This window comes from Punica granatum, chromosome 2 (assembly GCF_007655135.1).
Source record: "Punica granatum isolate Tunisia-2019 chromosome 2, ASM765513v2, whole genome shotgun sequence".
Taxonomy (NCBI): Eukaryota; Viridiplantae; Streptophyta; class Magnoliopsida; order Myrtales; family Lythraceae; genus Punica; species Punica granatum.
In genome coordinates this window covers 11,621,589-11,641,322 of record NC_045128.1, presented here as the reverse complement: position 1 = coordinate 11,641,322, position 19,734 = coordinate 11,621,589, and the positions used below count along the sequence as shown (strand labels likewise).

The window sequence follows — 19,734 nt, the reverse complement described above, 5'->3', positions numbered from 1 at the left end:
TTGAATTGTGATTCAGGTTTTTAATGAAATTTCGGTTCAAAAATGAATTTTAATTAATTTTTTAATTTTTAATTAAATTTGTGAGGAAAAATCACTCCCAATTTCCTCACAAATTTGCGATGGAAAATCCCTCGCAAATTTGCAAGGGATTTGCGAGGGAATCTTTTCCCCGCAGATCGCTCGCAAATTGCAAGAAAAAACGATCGACGCAAATCCCTGGCAATTTTGCAAGGGAACTGTCCCTCGCATTTGCGAGGGATCACTCCCTCCTAAACTTTTGCGAGGGAAATATCCATCGTAAATATCTCGCAAAAGAAAGCGACCAGCAATTTTGCGATGGATGTCATCCTTGCAAATCCCTCTCAAATCCAAATGAAAAGACAATTTTGAGAGGGAACCGCAAGAGATTATTCAAACTCAAATTGATGTTTTGCTAGTAGTGTGGCTCCTATATAGAATTTTATTTCCTTATACTAGTTAGGTTCATGAATTTTCTCTTATAATCGAAAGAAAATTTGTATTAGAATGAATATAACATAAGATTATTATTTTTTTGGTCTGTGCCTTAGTATAAGGAAGTCTAAAAGGCATCGACTAATATAGTCGAGCCGGATCAACTTCCTAAGGGGTAAAACTTTTTCAGCATGGATTTCTTCATTTACAATATTTGAACTCGAGACCTTGATTAAGAACAGGTAGCGAATCACTTAAACCAATCCATGATGGTTAAGAGAAAGATTGTTATTGAATTAGTTATATTGCACACACTTGTCCTTCAACCATTTTTTTTTAGTTAGTCGTTTTCACATGTATATTTATATGTGAGAGATAAAACGGTAATTATTATTGTTTTGTTTTAAGGGGTTTTTATGCCATATATATCATGATTTTACCATTTTTTTCAAATCTATTATATATTTTAAAAATTACCCAAAAGGCCTATGGTTTACATTTTGTTTCAACTCTATCATGCTGTCAATTTGTCTATTAATAAAATATAAATGGGCTTCAAATCTATCCCATGATTTTAATTTGTTCTCAAATCTATCCTATGATTTTAATTTTTTTTTCAAATCTGTCACGGAAAAAGGCCATAATAGCAAGAATATGCGCACTTACGTTCCACATCAGCAACACCGTTAAATGTTAACGGAGAAATTAACGCTAGTATACATTTGGAGCTAGGTATAAACTATGGGCCTTATAGGATAATTTTTAAACCATGAAATAGATTTGAGAAACAGTTGCTATTAGAAACATGTGCTATCATGAAATATCTAGTGTAATAACCCCTTATTTTTATTACCCACTTGTCTTTGAATAGTTTTCTATAGATAGTCACTTTATCTATAAATTGGAATCATTTCGGAAGTTTTCGCGGAGAGAACGTTCGTTTTTCATGCTCTTGAATTTCTCTTTTATTTTTTTTTTAAACATGAGAATAAATTAATGTAAATATAGACATTATTTAACCATGAAGTAAGTAATGATGATGATGATGATTATAATAATAATAATAATAATAATAACATAAAATAAAATAATATCATTAAATTATAATATAATATAATATAAATAATTGTTCCAAGTTCAATCTTATAGGCTGATTTATAAAGTATTTAGATAGGAATTATTATTTATGGAACTTGAATAAGCCAACAATATTATGAATAGAATGCATCAATATAATAGCATAATAAGGACCGATCGAAGAATACATCATATATTTTTAATAAGGATATTGAAATGTCAAAATTTTCATCAGATGCTTTAAAATAATTGTATTAAATTGTAGTAGAATTTAACTATAAAGCAAATACTATATTTTTTTCATCATATATATATTGTGCATGATTTTATTTATTAGTTTCCCCGTACATTGCACGGACAACCCTATTAGTGTATATATATATATATACATACACACACTTCATTTAGTATAATGTCTAATTAAAATGTCGTTTCTTGTTATTTGTGGACAGATTATAATGTCAAAATTATTAATAAGTGGTCACGATAGCGCAGCGGCAGTATTCAAGTATATGAAAAGGATTTATATATTTCACCAAAAAAGGATTTATATATGTAGAAACTAATGAAACATTCAAAGGTTCGATTGAATGGAACGAAATGAAAGTGTAATGACATTTCATTGGAGTTGTAATTAATGTCATTGGAGTTGGCATTGATTACAAGCGTGTTCGAGGGAGCGCCTGCTGCCAATGGAGCCACTAGTTTCGATCGTCCCACCTGCATTGCACTTGCATGATACATATATTAATTAATTACGTGTATATAGTTTGGTAATACATATATTATAGAGCTAGTGCCACCCCTCTTAAGATAAATGAACAAAGTTACCTTTATAAAGTGGACCCTACAAGATTGAATTTTATAAAGAGATAAATGGTAACTTTGTTCATGTATCATCAATTGGGCGACCATAACCATACGAAGTGTGTATTTAACCCCACCCATGTATATATATTTGAATTTTGTTTATTTGATGATTTTTCATTTTAATTTAAAGGGAGCTCCAATTATTTACTTTAGATATTTGAGAGCTTGAAATTATTGGTGGTCCGGCGCAGTCGACAATATAAGGGTTTCTAAATTAAAGCTGTGTTTTTCAGTGTCATTTTCTTGGTCTTTCAAAGTCGTAATTTGCTAGAGCTCTAATAACAATAAATTGGGTGTTGCTCCCTTTCATGATTGAATGTCATACATCACAGTGCCTTAAAGAAAATGCCAAACGTTAGGGGTGATCGATCGATCGATATCAACTGTTCCATTCATCACATACATATATACATATATATATATGTATGTATGACATTTTATTTTAATATTCCTTAATTTATTATAACAACATCATTTCTTTCTTTTTCCTTTTTTGTACGTATAACCTCATCTTAATCTGAGGTTGTTATACTGTCACTACGTAGCAATGTTGAACTGCTGGAGTTAAGACATCGAACTGCGTAAGTTTCTGGCACCATACTCTCACAGAAGTTAACAATTGAGCTCTCCACGATGAGCTCTGCTCTTACTAATTAAGATCTTGGATCGAGTGAGACTCAGCTCCAATCACCTTCAACATGAACAAGGACACCATAGAGATTTTGCCATGTTCCAATGATATGGCTATCAAAGCCAATGATACAGAAATAAGGTTAGTAGCAAACCCCGTAGAAAAGAATTCCTCAATGGATATTCAAATCTTAACCGCATTGCGTCTCATGATACAGACTCCGTACTTCCTATGCAGTGATGGTACAGATTATCATACGTAATTTAAAATGGCACATTTACAGTACCTCTTCTCCCTTGAATACTGCCTTGGCATTCAATTTCCCTACAAAACTGTAACTGAGACTGAAAATCTGTCGATATCGGAAGGAGAGCTCATCCAACAAGTAAGGCTCGAAGGGTGGCCCCCTCTGTTTATCATCCACTCGAAAATGCAAGCAGGGCACCTTCTCATTATGTCCAAGAATTCTGATCCCGTGAATGTACATGGCTTCTTTCTTCTCACTGTTTTTCTTGATAAGATTTCTCAACTACGAGTCCTCCGCTAATTCGTCTGGGAGATGGAGTTTCTCCATTGCAGCCTGTCAAAAGGTAAGAGAGTTGAGAACATTACGCAATAGAGCCAGAGAGATTCGTAAATGCATCCAAACTGAATTATCTTCACATGTGAAGCAAGAAAGCATATTATGGCTCTCTAGTACTTTAAAATACGGCAAATTGAATGTAGAGATTCATGCGCATATACTTGCCTCATTTAATCTGACAAATCCCTAACAATCTACATCTACGATTAGATGCCCCTTGTATCAAAAATCTTGATGTCCAAATAAATTACCCTCAAAATAACATCCAATCAGTTCTAAGGAAAAGGACAGAAGGCTAAAAGCCATAATCACCTTAATGGTTGCGACATCAGTGGCAGATGGTTTCAAGTCCAAGGCAAGACCAAAGTGAAGCATTGCCTTGTCATTCATGTTAAGGCGCTTATAGATCATACCCATTAGAGCATATACGCTGCTTTCACGGGGGGCATATTCTTTGAGCTCCTCGAGAACTTCCAGAGCCTCATCAAAACTCTCCAAACTCTCGAGTATCTTAGCCTTCTGATACATTGGGAGAGGGTTCTTCCGGTCTGCTAAGATCGCTCTCTCCATCATTTCCAAAGCTTCACTATTTCTCTGTCAGATTAGGGAGACAAATTCAGAGGATCATAAAAAGAAATTACAAATATTCTGGCCTAAAAAAGCACTGTTATCGAAACTATAAACCCGCTGATGTATAGCCCATGTAGTTTGTGGTTCCAATCCTAATTTCAATCAAACATAATTCTATGGGTGTAAATTAGACAGAACGGATAAAATGAAAAATACGTGACAGAATTCTATGCAGTAACTCAAAATTAAGAATGTAAAGGATCCACAGGCTAAATGTACTCTAGAGGTAATTGTTGAAACCCTTGTTGACGCATCTGTCCTGGCATTTCATCAATACATCCTAGGAATTTATCAAACGAACCACAGTCCATATACGTCCGGAGTCCATTCTTCCTGATTATTAAAAACCTTCCTGATTACTAAAAACATCTTTTTGAGTAAAAAGAGGAAGTCGTAAGAAGCTTTTATTCCTCATTCGTCCATTCCCCTCCGACCTTTCCCTCTCTTCTCTTCTTCTGAGTCACATCTTCCCCACCCAAGTCTCTAATATTTTCTTTTATTCATAAAGGCAAATTCTATAACACTTTAAAGCAGAGAAAATGGACTATGTACTATTGCTGACACAAACTGGGACATAACTCGGGATGCAATGGCCTAAAGACAGAGACAGCTTCCACTTCCATTTCCTTCAAGAATCAAGAATCACAGCTTAAGCTTCTACATATTGGTGATTTGATGCCTATTTCTAAGGAGACTTCAGAAAAGTGGACCCATCAAACTGACCCACCCATGCCGGTTCAGTGGTGTAACAAAAATAATAATAATAACAATTAGTAAAAGCAATAAGTCCAATGTTTAAACTTTTGGATGGTTCTTCCTTGGTCGAATTTGCAAATAGTCGAACTGCATCGACTAGGCCAGTCAAGGAGGTGAATGCCTGGTCTGATCAGTCTGACCAGTCTGACCAGCTAGTCCAATCCAAGTATGATAAGACTGCAGAACAGATCATCTAATCAATAAAGGATATAGTGTTTGACCTTTAAGGCATGAAGAGCTGTTCCAAGGTACGACATTATAATAGAAGAACTGGGATTGATTCGACATGCCGTTCGGAAGTGATGCTCTGCAAACTCAAATTTCTCCTGACGAAGATAGACCATTCCAAGGCCATACCATGCATTATAGTGCCTTGAATCAATCCGAAGAGCACTTTGATAACTTCTAATTCCGTTCTCAAATTCCTCTAAAGCAACATATCTGCAAGTAAAATAAACACCACAAACAGTGAATAACTATAAACTCAAAGCTCGTCACCTAAATAAACTTATCTTTCAGCTAATGATGAGGAAGAAACAGGAGATTTCATGACATACTCGTGAGCACAAAGCGTGTGAGCATATGCAAACTTTGAATCAAGCTGCACTGCTCGTTGGAAGTTTTTCAGGGCTGTTTCATGGTCTTTCTGCAAGCTATAGCAATTTCCTATGGCACACCTGTCCATTTAGCCAACAAGGACAAAGAAAAACACTGTTACGATTCATGAAAAGCTAAAACTTCCTACCTTTTGCAGCAATGACATGGATTTGACTCGTTATTTTTACTATCTAATAATAGATGCTGTACCAAGATTGAGGAGCAAGACGATCTGTCGAAATCAGTTCTCGGGCTAGATAGCTTAACTTCATACCTTCCTTCAAATGCTGTGGAAATATTGCAACAAGCATCAGTAAAGGAGACACAGAGCAAAACCGTATCAATCTTTTATTTGAAAGTCAATAAGAGAGCTAAAGCAAGAGAACGTGTTCAAAGGTTACTCATTACAGCATAAAGTGCCAACACATTCGCAACAAGTTTCATTTTCACTTCCAACTGTACGCAAAACATCCAAAGATTGAAAGACTTACATAAAGAACAGTAGAGTAAACGTCCATTCCTTCTAAACTATAAGGTGAAACTCTACGGGCCAGGCTGAACGCTCTATCAGCCTCCAAATAATCAACCAATTCGAAATATGCTTTTCCAACCTGCGGTTTTTAACAGGACCAGATGAACAATCACACAGAATACATATGTAAACAACTAGTGTTATGACATTGAATAGTCAGAGAGTACATAGGCAACCCACAACTTCAATGAAGTCAATATTGAGAATGAAGGAGAACCAGAGGGGAAGAGAGGAGATCCTACGCACTGTCAACTAGAACCCAAATCAGTTACTTCTTTGGCAAAATACGACATATGTTTTTGTTAACATTCTCGGGCATGCCAGTGAAACAACATGTTGATGTTTAGAGTTGCCTGTCTTTTCTTCTTTTTTTATGTATACGACAAAGCACAAAAAAATAAATAAATAAATAATCTCTCAAATAACTGTTTAATGGAATAGCTGATTAATATTAATTAGAAAAAAAAAACCGAGGATAGAAACCAAACTCACGGAGAAGACAACATGGAAAGAAAATAGAACAGATCAACAGGGTAGACATCAGGACCTCTCCTTTCTGACTGGAATGACTCAGGGAAAGGTCAAATCCCTCTGAATATGACAGGACAAAGAACACCAGACCAGAGGATTTACCTGCGAAAGCACCCAGCCTGTATTATAATGCTTGTGTGGGAGTTTTGAATATACTTCCAGTGCATCCTGAACAATACAAAGAAGCAGTCATAAAATATAGCTACGACTAAATTTGTGGAAGTAACAGCTTTGATCCCTAGCCTTTACCTACTTGTCTCTTTCATTCTAATTTTTCTTTTTTTAAAACGCTAGTCCTTTACATGTTTATTCTACAGAGTCCTGCTATCCATTTTTCTTGTCAAATACTGCTGATATGGGTGGGGCCATGGTTTCATTTCTTAATGACAAGTATGCAACAGGTCACCGTAATTAGATAACAATAAGCAAACCAGCTTAGCAGACCACCTTAACAGGTCCTAACCCGCCCACTTAGCGGACAATCTCATTTCCTCCTCACAGCTCACTCCTCATTCATTTGACAGACAAAATGTCAGAAAAGGCAATTGGTGGCACGGAGAGGAATGATGTGGCTAAATTCTCAGTTGATTGAGAAACTAAAACCCAATTATTGGCTAGGAATCCCAACTTCCGACTAAATTTTGTCCTTGAAGGGGAGACTATGGTGGGAAGCTCAGTCTTAGGGTTCATGAAGTTCAACTCGATGAGAAGTACTGTCAATTCCAGTTGAGTCAGATTGCATTCAAAATACAAATCAAGAACCCACTATTCTGATGTGATGTCGCCTCTGAAACTGGAGGTGGCACTGGTGAAAACACACCATGCCTGAGAGACACAAGTACATGACCAGGTCTCTCTCTCTCACAATTCTCTCCCCTTTGTGACAACAATGCTGGGTAACGTTGAGGGGGAAGGCAATGATGGAGGGGCTTGTTGATGGTGGGGCTGGTTATCAGGGATCAAATGGTTGGAGGATATGGCTGTGACAATGCAGAGGATCAGCTTTTCTCTCTCTTCTTTTTTTTTTTTTAAATGAGTAAGTAAAGAGCTGTTAAAAGGGACGACGAAGAACATGATCTGCTAAGGGGGTGGGTCAGTTGATTGAGAAACTAAAACCCAATTATTGGCAAGGAATCCCAACTTCTGACTAAAATTTGTCCTTGAAGGGGAGACTATGGGGAGACTATGGTGGGAAGCTCAGTCTTAGGGTTCATGAAGTCCAACTCGATGAGAAGTACTGTCAATTCCAGTTGAGTCAGGTTGCATTCAAAATACAAATCAAGAACCCGCTATTCTGATGTGATGTCGCCTCTGAAACTGGAGGTGGCACTGGTGAAACCACACCATGCCTGAGAGACAAAAGTACATGACCAGGTCTCTCTCTCTCACAATTCTCTCCCCTTTGTGACAACAATGCTGGGTAACGTTGAGGGGGAAGGCAATGATGGAGGGGCTTGTTGATGGTGGGGCTGGTTATCAGGGATCAAATGGTTAGAGGATATGGCTGTGACAATGCAGAGGATCAGCTTTTCTCTCTCTTCTTTTTTTTTTAAATGAGTAAGTAAAGAGCTGTTAAAAGGGACGACGAAGAACATGATCTGCTAAGGGGGTGGGTTAGAACCAGTTAAAATTCTACCAATTTAGAGAAAACCAGTTAAAGCATTGTTATCCGATTAAGGGGCTATAGAATCAGTTTTTAACCGGAAAGTATGTGGCTCTATAAAACGGTTCAAGCACAAGAATCAACCCAGAAAAAAAGGACTATGACAAAGTTGAAAACACAAAGGTTAAGGACCAAACGTTACTTTCTACCACAATTTTTTACTCTAAAATGTCCAGCTTTAGAAGAAATTAGATAGTACCTGACATCTGTACATGCAGGATAGTCTATAGCCTTCACCAAATAATCTCAGGAGACTTAATATCTCAGCTGTACCAGTTAAAACTTTTGAGTTATTTAGAAGAACCCCAGAACATGGCATAGTTGCTCCTTCTTGATCAAGAGCTTTGTTGTCTACAGAGGGCAAAGCACCAGCACCAGATACAATATTTGAACGACAATCATCAAAAACCTCATTCCTCATGCCTGTAAGATGTGAATCTTGATATTACTAGCATGTCAGAGAGTAAGCAGACAAAACTCTTAATGAAGCCATGAGGTGAAAAACCGTGCTTTAATCCACAAGAGAATGTAACAGGGTATCTATATGTATGTTTTATATATCTAACCACCATCCACTATTTTTCATAAAATGGCTAAGCTTCATCAAAAATTGGAAAAATCAAGGCATGCAGCGGATCCTCACCTTCATCAAAATTTTCATTAGCCCAATTTGGCACCTTCCTGACAGTCACTGAGCGGAATGCAGCAGAACTCAGTTTAGAACTTCCAAGATACTTGGACGAGTTGTTGGTGCCATTTCCAGCAACAGAAGCTGCATTTGTTCCAGCATTAGCGCCTGCTTCTGCAGCAAGTCTTGTACTTCGTCGAGGACCAGAATCAGAAAATAATCTTCCTGATATCTGAAAATCACCAGGAAACATGAGTAAAATGAATTTTTATATTTCACATTTACTAGTACCATAATGCGTCAACAACGAACAATCTGCCAGGTTCATTAGTCAGCCGACACAGTAGAGTTATACCTATTCAAAATATTGATAAAGTGTCAGCTTACAGGTGCCGTGAATAACTGTTTTTACCAATAGCCAAATCAATTATGCTGGAGTATAACTCAGAGAAATCAGAGGTTGAGGGACAAGGTAGAAAGATAACTTATATAAAATCGGTTAAGCCTGAGAATTGGAGGTGGAATCATAAAATTTTATGACCTTTCGTAATTTTCCTTCATCCACAAACTTCCGCCGAGGAGCTTGGATAGTTGAGTTAATAGTTGACCTTGGGGAGCTATCAGCAGCAGCTGTACTTGTATTTGATCCATTTGGCTGTAAATTTCTACAAAGGGGAGGTGGAGCAGCAGCAGAAAACTGCAAAATATATAAGATGAAAGTGGCATTAATGGTCAATGAAAAGTATAACAATTAGAACAAAACCCAAATGTACGTCAAATATTTGCTCATGTCACAAGAACATAAATCCTAAGAGAGCATGTTCAAATTAGAAAATAGTATAAATAGGATTAAAAAAAATCGTCAAGAACATAAATCTTAAGAAAGCATGTTCAAATTATAAAATAGTATAAACAGGATAAAAAAAGAAAAATCATCGAGAACAGTGGATTATTGCAAGTGCTCATGCTGATAATAATGATCTTACGGGAAGTTTTCCCAAGCAGTCACTCATTTAATTATGCCCAATCGATGTCCATTGTCCAAGATAATTAAGTGCCTCCAATCCATACAATCTCGCTTAAAACAGCTTTTGGATTTTTCTCCCAATGTGGAATGGAACCCACAAAGATTTGAGAGTTTTGGCAGCTTAATTATATTATAGATAAAAGTGATCCATAACTGCCGGCACGAGATCCTACCATACCTGTGTGGCAATTGGTGAGGGTGTGTTGTAAAGAGAAAGGTGATAGACACCATTTGGAGGCTGACCAGCACCTCTTACTGATGTAGTCATTCCCTGACAACTTCCTGGGACTTCTCTCACATTATTACCTGACAACTGCTTCAACTGCCTTGGACTGACTTCCTCTGCTGATACAAGATTCCTAGAAGATGTTAAATTGCGATCTTCCTCTGAAACATGTGAGTTATGAGAAGCGAATGTATGGTGTAAGTATTGCTTTTGAATGCAAATGGCAGCTCCTTCACCAAAAACTGCAGCTGCTTCCTCAGCGGCACCTAAAACACTCGAAATAACCAACGAAAAACCACTCAGAACAACAGCATTTATGCCACTAGTGCAAAACAAGTAAATAATGGAAGTTAATTTAACTGACATAGATGGTAGATCATTCGTTCTTCCTGAGTCCAGAAATTAAAAGCAGAATCTTAATCAAATAAATGAAGGTGCTGGCTGAAAAACCCTTCCCCCCACCCAACCCACCAAAAATAAATAAATAAGTCCAACTTCTAGACTGAAATATTGAATACTATGAAATGAAACCATCATCCAAAAAATAACGCATGCAACCAGAAATGTCATCTGCCATTTAAGGTATGCCAATGCAAATGTGGCATCATTGAGGCGGCATATGATTCAAGGAATACAACTTGAGGTCCGAGTTTAATAAGAATTTAATGGATTTGAATGTTTGAAAATTATTAAGAGTGGTCGGGGACTAAAAAAATTGAGAAAGAGAGAATTTGGGAGACATCTGATGCCCAATCAAGTGATAAATCATACGATCACTTATTAAATATTTCTCGACATTATTTTCTCCATCAATCATTAGTGAGGTGAAGCTGAAATGTTTCTTGATATTGTTCTCTCCATCCGCACACACTCAATAGAAATTATTATTATCAAGACAACTTATGACTCATCAACTTTCTTCCAAGACTACGAATGTGTTTGGTTTTAGAGTTGAGATGAGTTGAGTTTTGATTTTAATTGGTTTGTAATGATTGTGTCGTTGAATTATGAGAAAACATGTGAAAAAGTAATGGATAGTTGAAAGAAAATAATGATTGTATCGTTGAATTGTGAAAAAAATAATGAATAGTTGAGAGAAAGCAATGATTGTGTTGTTGAATTGTGGAAAAAGTAATGAATAGTTGAGAGAATTTAGTATTAAAAATTAAATTGAATAGTTAAAAAATTGAAGAAAAAAGGAAAAGTAATAATTGTGTTGTTGAATTGAAGATAAGTGGAGTTGAGTTAAAAAAAAAAATTGAATCCAAACAAGGCCTACACCTCTTCAACTTTCTTCCAAGAGTACAGCTCTCACATATAAATCCAACCTCGAGAATAGCACCATAACTGCTGGTTGCCAAGACATTTCTACAATAGGAAGTAGCAGACAACATAGAGTTGTCCACGGAACATTCATGGCCAGGTAAAACTTTCGTAGCCAGTATCAAGTCAAATCCAGATAGTTTTACAAAGCAATGAGGCATTTCCATGGCACATTGGAGTTGCACTATCACCATGAGATCATAGCTGAACACAAAATATGTAAAAAAAAAAAAAATTGGGAAAACTTGTACAAACCTAATATACAGAGCTCTTCATATGCTGTCCAGAGTAAAGGATCAAGAGACAAAGCTTGCTTGAAGTGATGGACAGCATTTGTCCTCCTATCAGTGTACCTGTAAAAATAAAACCTGACACTATAAGAGCACCACCAAGGGCAAAGAGAGATCCCATTCACGTGGATTTTATAGCATAGCATACTATTAAAGTAACAATATTAGACTGCAAAGTACTAGTACTCATACTCACACCACCACTCAAACACGCTTTATCCCAACAATTGACTCTTGAAGATCTCTTTTCTGATTTGATGTAATGGTACATGTCAATTCTCACCCATGAACAATGCCACCAGGAAAAGGCCGCACAGGAGGAAGCCACTCAAGAACTTCCAGCGATATGAGCAGTTAAAATATAATGCCCCCCAATATATTCGTTCATTAACATCATCAAAATTTCAACAGTCAATATTGTCTCCATCTCCATGTTTTATCAAGTTATACTGACAGAGTAAATAATGCCAAATCTGCTCAGCAAAACGTTATGTTCTTCCCTTTATATGATTAACCACGATGAAAACATACATTGGAACTGATACATCTCTGTATATTTGCTATATGGTTTCATTTCCAGAACATCAAAAAGGTGTATGCATTTATGGAAGATTTAGCTGAAATTTTAGCAATGATAATAAGAGCAATCATTTGTGTATCATCAGATCTAAATCAAATGTTAATATACATAGGTTAACAACAGCAGAATGTTCATGACAGGAAAGTAACCTGTACACAAGGCCAAGAAGGTAGTGACCAGCACCACCGTTTGGAACCTACACAGAGATTGAGCGACCTTTATATACCATAAAGGAGGGAAAAGAATTTAAAAATAGTATATATAAATAACACCAGCAGCACCGCATTTGATAAGCCCATAATGCAAAAGAATAATTCATTCATATGGTTGGGCTTGTTTCTACTTGCCCACAAAATGCAATCTATCGAGTACCTCTGCAATAGGCTCATTAGCAGGGCACAATGCCGCTTCAGCCTCATTAAGTAGGTCCATCTGAAAGCATGATAGTGCAAACAAGTAGCGCGATTGAGCCATTTGTGTTCCTTCATCCAGCAATAGAGAGAAAGGCAGAGGGATTTGTAGATGAGCATAGTTCAATGAAACAAACACGTGAAACATAATAACCAATTCTTTCAAAACAAGATACACAAGCCAGTACCCAAAAGCCGATGAAAGTGAAACATAAAGGACAGTAGGAAGAATTTATATGTACCCTTTAATATATGATATGCGCACTGAGCTCGATTATCCTGCAAGTAACAGGAGGCTAGCAGTTGCAGATTCGCCTGGGTTAAACAAAGAAATTGCACTTAAATCAGCTCGGAACTAGTAACAGGAGACAGCCAAACAGACCATCCTTCCGCGGCACAACCGGGATTCCTGAATCACAACACTAAACCGAACACACCATGCCAACAGGCGGCACAATTTGAAGGGAATACCGAGTAATCATCTAAAAACCTAGATTTCGAACACACTCAATTCAACTATTTGCAAGAAGCCTGCGCATTGTTCGAGGGAATTCGATAATCTCCTTCCCGGTAAACAGTCGTGCAAAAGTTAAATCCCAAGACAAAGTCCCGCAACTTATTCAAGCAATGGTAGCCCGCCACAGTGCAACACTTCAAACTGATAAAATTTGGGCGCGGCGCACTGAGCTCAAAAATCAGAAACCAGGAACTGCAAACTGAAATTGGCGATGTCTTTCAACCAACTGAGCAATGATAATCGGTTTTCCAGTGGCGACCTACTCAGTTGGCGGAGAAACGGCCGTTTGAGCGGAGAAATCGGAGAGGAAGGAGGCGGCGTACCTCCGAGGGGAACTCGGCACAGAGAAACTCGGAGAAGAAGATGGCGTTTTTGTACATGAAGTGGCGGAGGCTGTTCTGCACAGTGTTTCTGAGTATGGCTTCCATGGCTTCTTCCTTCATCTTCGATTCAGAGAGAGAGAGAGAGAGAGAGAGAGAGAGGAGAGAGATTTGGGGCTTCGTCTTCGTCTTCTTCATCTCTACTCCCTCTGCTGGTTCAAATTGAAGAGGCACGTGCCTTTCTCCACTCGTTCGGCAATTTCAAAAAAATACCTTTAGTTCCAATTCCGCCCCCTCAATGTTTTCACCTCCCTATTTAGTCCCAAAATTTTTGTTTCATATCGATTTGGTCCCTTGTTGTTTTGAGATCCGATCCGACCATATAAGACCAAAGATGTCCTTGGAGCTATTTTCGATTCCATTGTATGAAACTAATCCCACAACTTGATCGGAGAGCGATGGCACGTGATTTTCCTTTCCAAATGATACATGCAAATTAGCAAATTTGCCTTGTCAAATAATTGAAATGAAAATATAAACCGTATGTATATAGACTAAATTAGCTAGTGAATCGAGCATCGAATATATTCTTGTATTTCCGTGTAGACTAATTACTCTTCAAGTGCAATTTAAACTAGCCCTTTTGCACGTGCTTCCAATCTGCTAATTGCTTTTATGTATCGGCGCAAACTCGAGTATTAATTTAATTGTTCAATTTGTCATGTTATTTGTTTTTGTTTCGAAAGGATCCCCAAACACCTACATGCAGCAAGTTATTCTTTTCCGATCTTATGTGATCAAAATAGGATATAAAAAATGTATAAGAAAAAGAGCGACAACGAGATTTTAACGTGGAAAACCCTAGGGAAAAGCCAAGAGACCAACTTCGACTCAACTTCATTGATCAATGGCGGTTACACTTTGTTTTCATCAAGGGCAAGCTCTCAAATCAACTAAACTCAAGAGCACACTCTCTTGGAACGCCCAAAATCGAAATTCATTGCCTAGGAAGGCGGATTACAAACTCAGCAGAAACAAAATCAACAAATTCCAAAGAAAATGCTGACCATTCAAAACCTAACCCTATAAGTTTGAAGCCGCTGCCAAAATTTCATCTCAATTGGAATTAATTTGACACGATTGAGGTTTGATCTTGCGTCGATCGCTGCCCTTGTGCAGATGAATTTCTAAACATTTTTCTTATCTTTCTACGGTTGTTTTTCTACATATTTGTAGCTATTGCTTGGCTGCTCTACGGCGGCTGATTTGACTCCCCCTTTCTCAGTTATATTACTGAGAAAGAGAAACCCTCGATGCTAAATCTTGGGCCAAGTAAAGACCCGATTAAAGTCCAATAAATTGAACCCATCTCTTCCTCCAAATAAGGAGATAAACCCAACAGTTTTTTCATTTAAATGTTGAATCATAATATGATATTGGAGTTAGCGATTGCTACATCACTCCATTATGTGTGTATCATTTCCCATACATTAATTTATAAACTATATATGTCACACATTATGGACTCGTTTATGAAAGAAATAACTTTCTTATGGCTAATACTAGAGTTTTTTTCTTACATTAGTCATTACTAGTGAAGGACACGCCCACGCTAAGCCTAGAGCATACAAAAAGAGAAGATCATTGGAAAAATTCATATACATTGAGAGTATATATAGCTAAACTTATTTGAAATAGTTTAAAACAAGTCGAGACATAGTAAATTATGAAATAATTTGAATAAAATCGTCTAATTATTCTTCATGAAGGAATTTCAATTTTGTCAATTTATGTCCTTTTATTTTCCTAATTGGGAAAACTATAAATTTGATCCTCTAGGTTTGGATACTTTTTCTATTTTAGTCATTTTTCTAATTTTTTTTATTGTTTAGACCATATATCTTTGAATACTTTTCTGTTTTAGTCCTTTTCATTTTTCTTGGTTCATTTTTATCTTATACTTTTGATTATTTTTCTATTTTCATCCTTTTATTAGACTTTTTATTAGAAAAAATTTTAACTTTGGTCATCAACCTTTTACAGTTATTCTTTTATCCTAATTCTTTTTTGTTCAATTCTTCCTTAATATTAATTGTTTTGTTTATTATACTTCTACCCCTCAAAATCCCCTAAAAATGCCCACGCGATATTTTTGAAATTTATAAAAAAAATACTATTTAATTTCAAAAATAAAATAAAATCTATCAAAATATATTTTGAGAGGGAGGATGGTAAATTGAGAGGGAGAGAGGCTGCAGTAGCTAGCAGAGGACAAAATCGGGCACCGCCCCCCTATGGGAGATCACCTTAGGCTTATACCTCCAGCCACGATTACACTTTGCAATATCATTCCATGCATCGAGGTTTACCATGTCCTTCCTTAGTGCTCACTATCAACCTCATATGTGTGGTTCGTTGCAACCGAACCACAATCGCCTTTTATGTTTTATGTACTTTTTATTTCTTAACTCACAAATTTGATTATTGATTCTCTCAAAGCAAACTAACATTGTCACTACCAACATTGCTTGCGACTTGAACACTCGCCCCTGCATATTCTCTTGAGTAGGTTGATTTTTCTTTTATTATTTTGATATATTTTGTTTCATTTTTTAAATTAAAATTATAATATTTTTAAATTTGAAAATGTCGTGTGGGCATCTTATGAGAATTGAGAGGGTAGAAGTATAAGAAACAAAATATTTTATATTTTAAGAAAAAATGAAAAAAATAAAAGAATTAGGATAAAAAATTACTTTAAAATGTTGAGAACCAAAGTTAAAATATTTTTCTAATAAAAAATATGAGAAAATAGAAAAATAATCAAAGGTATTGGATGAAAATGAATCAAGAAAAAGGTAAATGATTGAAACAAAAAAATGCTCAAAAATATAAGATCTAAACGATAAAAAATTAAAAAAAATAAAGAGGACAAAAATAGAAAAGCATTCAAACCTAAAGGACTAAATGTATAGTTTTCACTTCCTAATTTATTAGTATACGAGATTTAAAGAGGCTAGAAAGCACTCAATATATTCAAAGATTGTAATGGCGATTAATGGATGTTTTAAGATGTATGTTAGAAATATTTTGGAAAAATGACACTTTTGGTCTTTAATCTTCAGAATTCTTGCCTATTTCGTCCTAATTCCTAAACCTATTTTCTTTTGTCATTTTTGTCCTCGACATTTTCGTGATTATGCTATTTTGGTATGGGCGTCATATTTTCTATTAAATGGAGCTAACATGACACTTTTAAATTCAAATTAAACAAAACATTGAAATAAATTGGGACAGACAAGAGAGAGGGGTGGGGACATCCTCGCCAACCACTACCCCCTGACAAAGTTCGTCGGCAGGGTCGATCCGTGGTGTAGTCACTGTCTATACATGATAAGCCACCCCACCACTAAGTTAGGATGATCCCAGCCATCCTAGAGGCATGAACACTAGTTTAGGTGCGAATTTAAATGGTTATTCAAGCCAAAGCTAAGTCTCATAAAGCATCCCATGCTGATGCAATAAAGAAATGGAAAGCGATAAATGAGCAAAAATATAAACCCTTGGGATTATGGGATTACAAAGTGAGAATACATACGAAAGATTAAAAAAAAATTAAAAGCCTTATTCTAACCCAAAAGAAAAACACAAGAGAACATACTCATACACAAACAAGAAAGCAAACAAGAGGCAAGAAATGTATGAAGGGGTGCATGTTATAGTTTGGTTGGGTTTATCTAAACGTGTAGACACCGAACCTAAAGTATTCTTCACCTCCTAATTAGGACACATCTGACTTGCACATAAGCGGGGAGGTTTATGGGCCATTTTCGATGGATTCACGAGGAGCGTGCCTTTTACTTGCCCCATGTTTATCTATAAGCTCATAAGATGATCTGAGATCAACGTATAATGGGTATGCAATGTTATTTTATAGCATACTTCAAAACATACGAGGAAAGGAAAACTTAAAAGACCAACGAAATTTGGTCTCAGACCCACTTGTAATTTCCTAATGGAGTTGCCGAGCTATACAACGTTGGATTCGACTTAAATATCATGGCTTAGGACTTGAAGGACTAGAAGAGTCGCCACTAATAGTTCTTGAAGTAGATCGTAAGACCGTTTAGTCACTTAAGAGTTGACTAAGTGATCAAGATATTAACTACTAAGTCTTTATAAGTCTTGAACCAAAATTTAGATCCGGGAGTTCTATTACCTCTATTGGATTTACATAAATCTAAATGTGTCTAACCACCCATGATGGGTCTAAGCTGAGCTGGGCCACTCTTATTGGGCTTACATGATTCCAATGGGTCTAACCACTCCTTATATAGTTTAGGATGAACTAGGGCACTCATTTTAGGATTACATGAATTTAATCACCCTAAACACTTCTTTTTATATGTTCTTTTAAACTTTTTTTTAGTATTAGATTTTTTAGTTTTGTTCATATTAGCGTATTGTGAAATATAAATTATTGGTAGAAGGAAAAAATAAATGTGCACGCTAAATTGGAAAATATTTAAATTTCCAATATAAAGATAAAAATAAACAAATGCACTTTAATTTGCCTAAATTTACAAACGGTATCTAATCCTACTAATTAGTACATGAAAGAATTACGTCGATATATTGCCCGTACTAAACTTCCTGGCTCCGTCCCTGCATCAAGGAATTGATTTTCAAAAATCATCCAAATCTTTCATAATAATTTAAACAATCTTTTACACTCATACCTCGATTTAGTAATTTCAGTAAATTTTACCTCGTTATACACCGCAAAAGCCTCAGTCACTTGAAAACACCCAAATACAACATATTTTTCATCAAGGGCCCACATGATTTCTACATCTTGATAGAGACTAATATATAAATAATTGGCTATTGACACATGGCGTGTTATAGCCTGCAACGAACCATCTATATTTATCAAAAAATTAATTTAAGGATTATTAATATTTATTTATTTAGTTAAAAATATATTAATGCTATGTTTAAATTCAGTCGATTGTATACGTGCATGTGCAGGAGTTCGTGATTAGCTATCACATGCTTGACTGCATCAAATAAACTTCTTTTTATCCTCTTATTGGTGTTTTCCATGATCTCATCTATCGACAAAGGTGGCAGCTCTATCCCTTTAGAACCATATGCTATCATGATAGTTGTAGTTGCAACCATAGCCCAACATGTTACTGCAGTATTTACATAAATTTTAATTATATAACAATATAATCATAAAATAAAATAATTTTACAATTTGAATAGTAAAATGTACATACAACCTTCTTGGAGTGGAACGGGTAGTAAAATCCCTTGCTCACAATAGTCCATATAGAGATGTCATTCCACAATAACCTGTGCCCCCTTCATTGCAATATAGACTTGATTGACAATTATAACTTAAAAATCTAATATACACATATGTATCTTTCTAGTATAAATCGAACTTCAATTATGCTATCCAAGATTAAACCTAGAATTCCTCTTCCGAGTTCAACTAAGTTACCAAATTAACTCTATAAATGTTCAAAAAAACTGAAAAGCATTAAATACAAGATAAACATTAAGCATGTGTTAATCTTTTTTCTTAAAAAAAAATACATCTCCATCTTTTAACAAAAATTTCACATTTGATTGTCAAAACTCAAATATACGGAATTTCCAATAAAAAAATGAAAACAAATGGGGAGAGTTGCATCGTATGACTGCGACTTTGGATGCCTGATTTTGGTTTGCCCGGAAAATCTCACTTCAATTGAGCATAACTTCCTCGTTTCAACCCTGATTTGTGGTCTATTTAATTGGTTGGTTTCCTAACTTGATAAGCTATACGAAGCTTATTTTGCACAATTTTATCAAGTTATTTGTGCCATAGAAAGGAAAACGAATAGCAGCAATACAAATGAGATATGTGTTGTACTTGATGCATTCTATAAGGCCTCAGGCGAAAAAGTGAGCTCGTTGAAGACAATGGTTTACTTGTCAAATAATGTTCTTAATAATTCCGATCGAGATATTCTTTCATTTAGTGATTTTTCTAAGGCCAATAACCTAAGCAAGTATTTGGGGATCTTGATAGTCCAT

General features: G+C 36.0%; 1 protein-coding gene across 3 annotated transcripts; it reads right to left on the bottom strand.

Annotated features, from left to right (window-relative positions):
* Window positions 1-3,107: 3,107 nt before the first annotated feature.
* Window positions 3,108-13,861, bottom strand: LOC116196253 (cell division cycle protein 27 homolog B). 3 transcript variants are annotated; one of them, XM_031525890.1, is made up of 16 exons: window positions 13,648-13,861; window positions 13,050-13,122; window positions 12,770-12,879; window positions 12,547-12,593; window positions 11,783-11,880; window positions 10,157-10,470; window positions 9,493-9,648; window positions 8,967-9,183; window positions 8,523-8,746; window positions 6,763-6,828; window positions 6,089-6,208; window positions 5,808-5,884; window positions 5,558-5,677; window positions 5,222-5,441; window positions 3,927-4,208; window positions 3,108-3,611 (listed from the first exon to the last, which is right to left on the bottom strand). In XM_031525890.1, exons 1-16 carry the CDS (start codon window positions 13,840-13,842, stop codon window positions 3,561-3,563), a joined length of 2,370 nt encoding a protein of 789 aa, XP_031381750.1. In that variant the 5' UTR covers window positions 13,843-13,861; the 3' UTR covers window positions 3,108-3,560. The 3 variants fall into 3 exon arrangements, with proteins under 3 accessions (XP_031381750.1, XP_031381752.1, XP_031381751.1); XM_031525892.1 differs by having other exon boundaries at window positions 3,200-3,611; window positions 12,770-12,829; window positions 13,648-13,860; XM_031525891.1 differs by lacking the exon at window positions 6,089-6,208 and having other exon boundaries at window positions 3,200-3,611.
* Window positions 13,862-19,734: the final 5,873 nt, after the last annotated feature.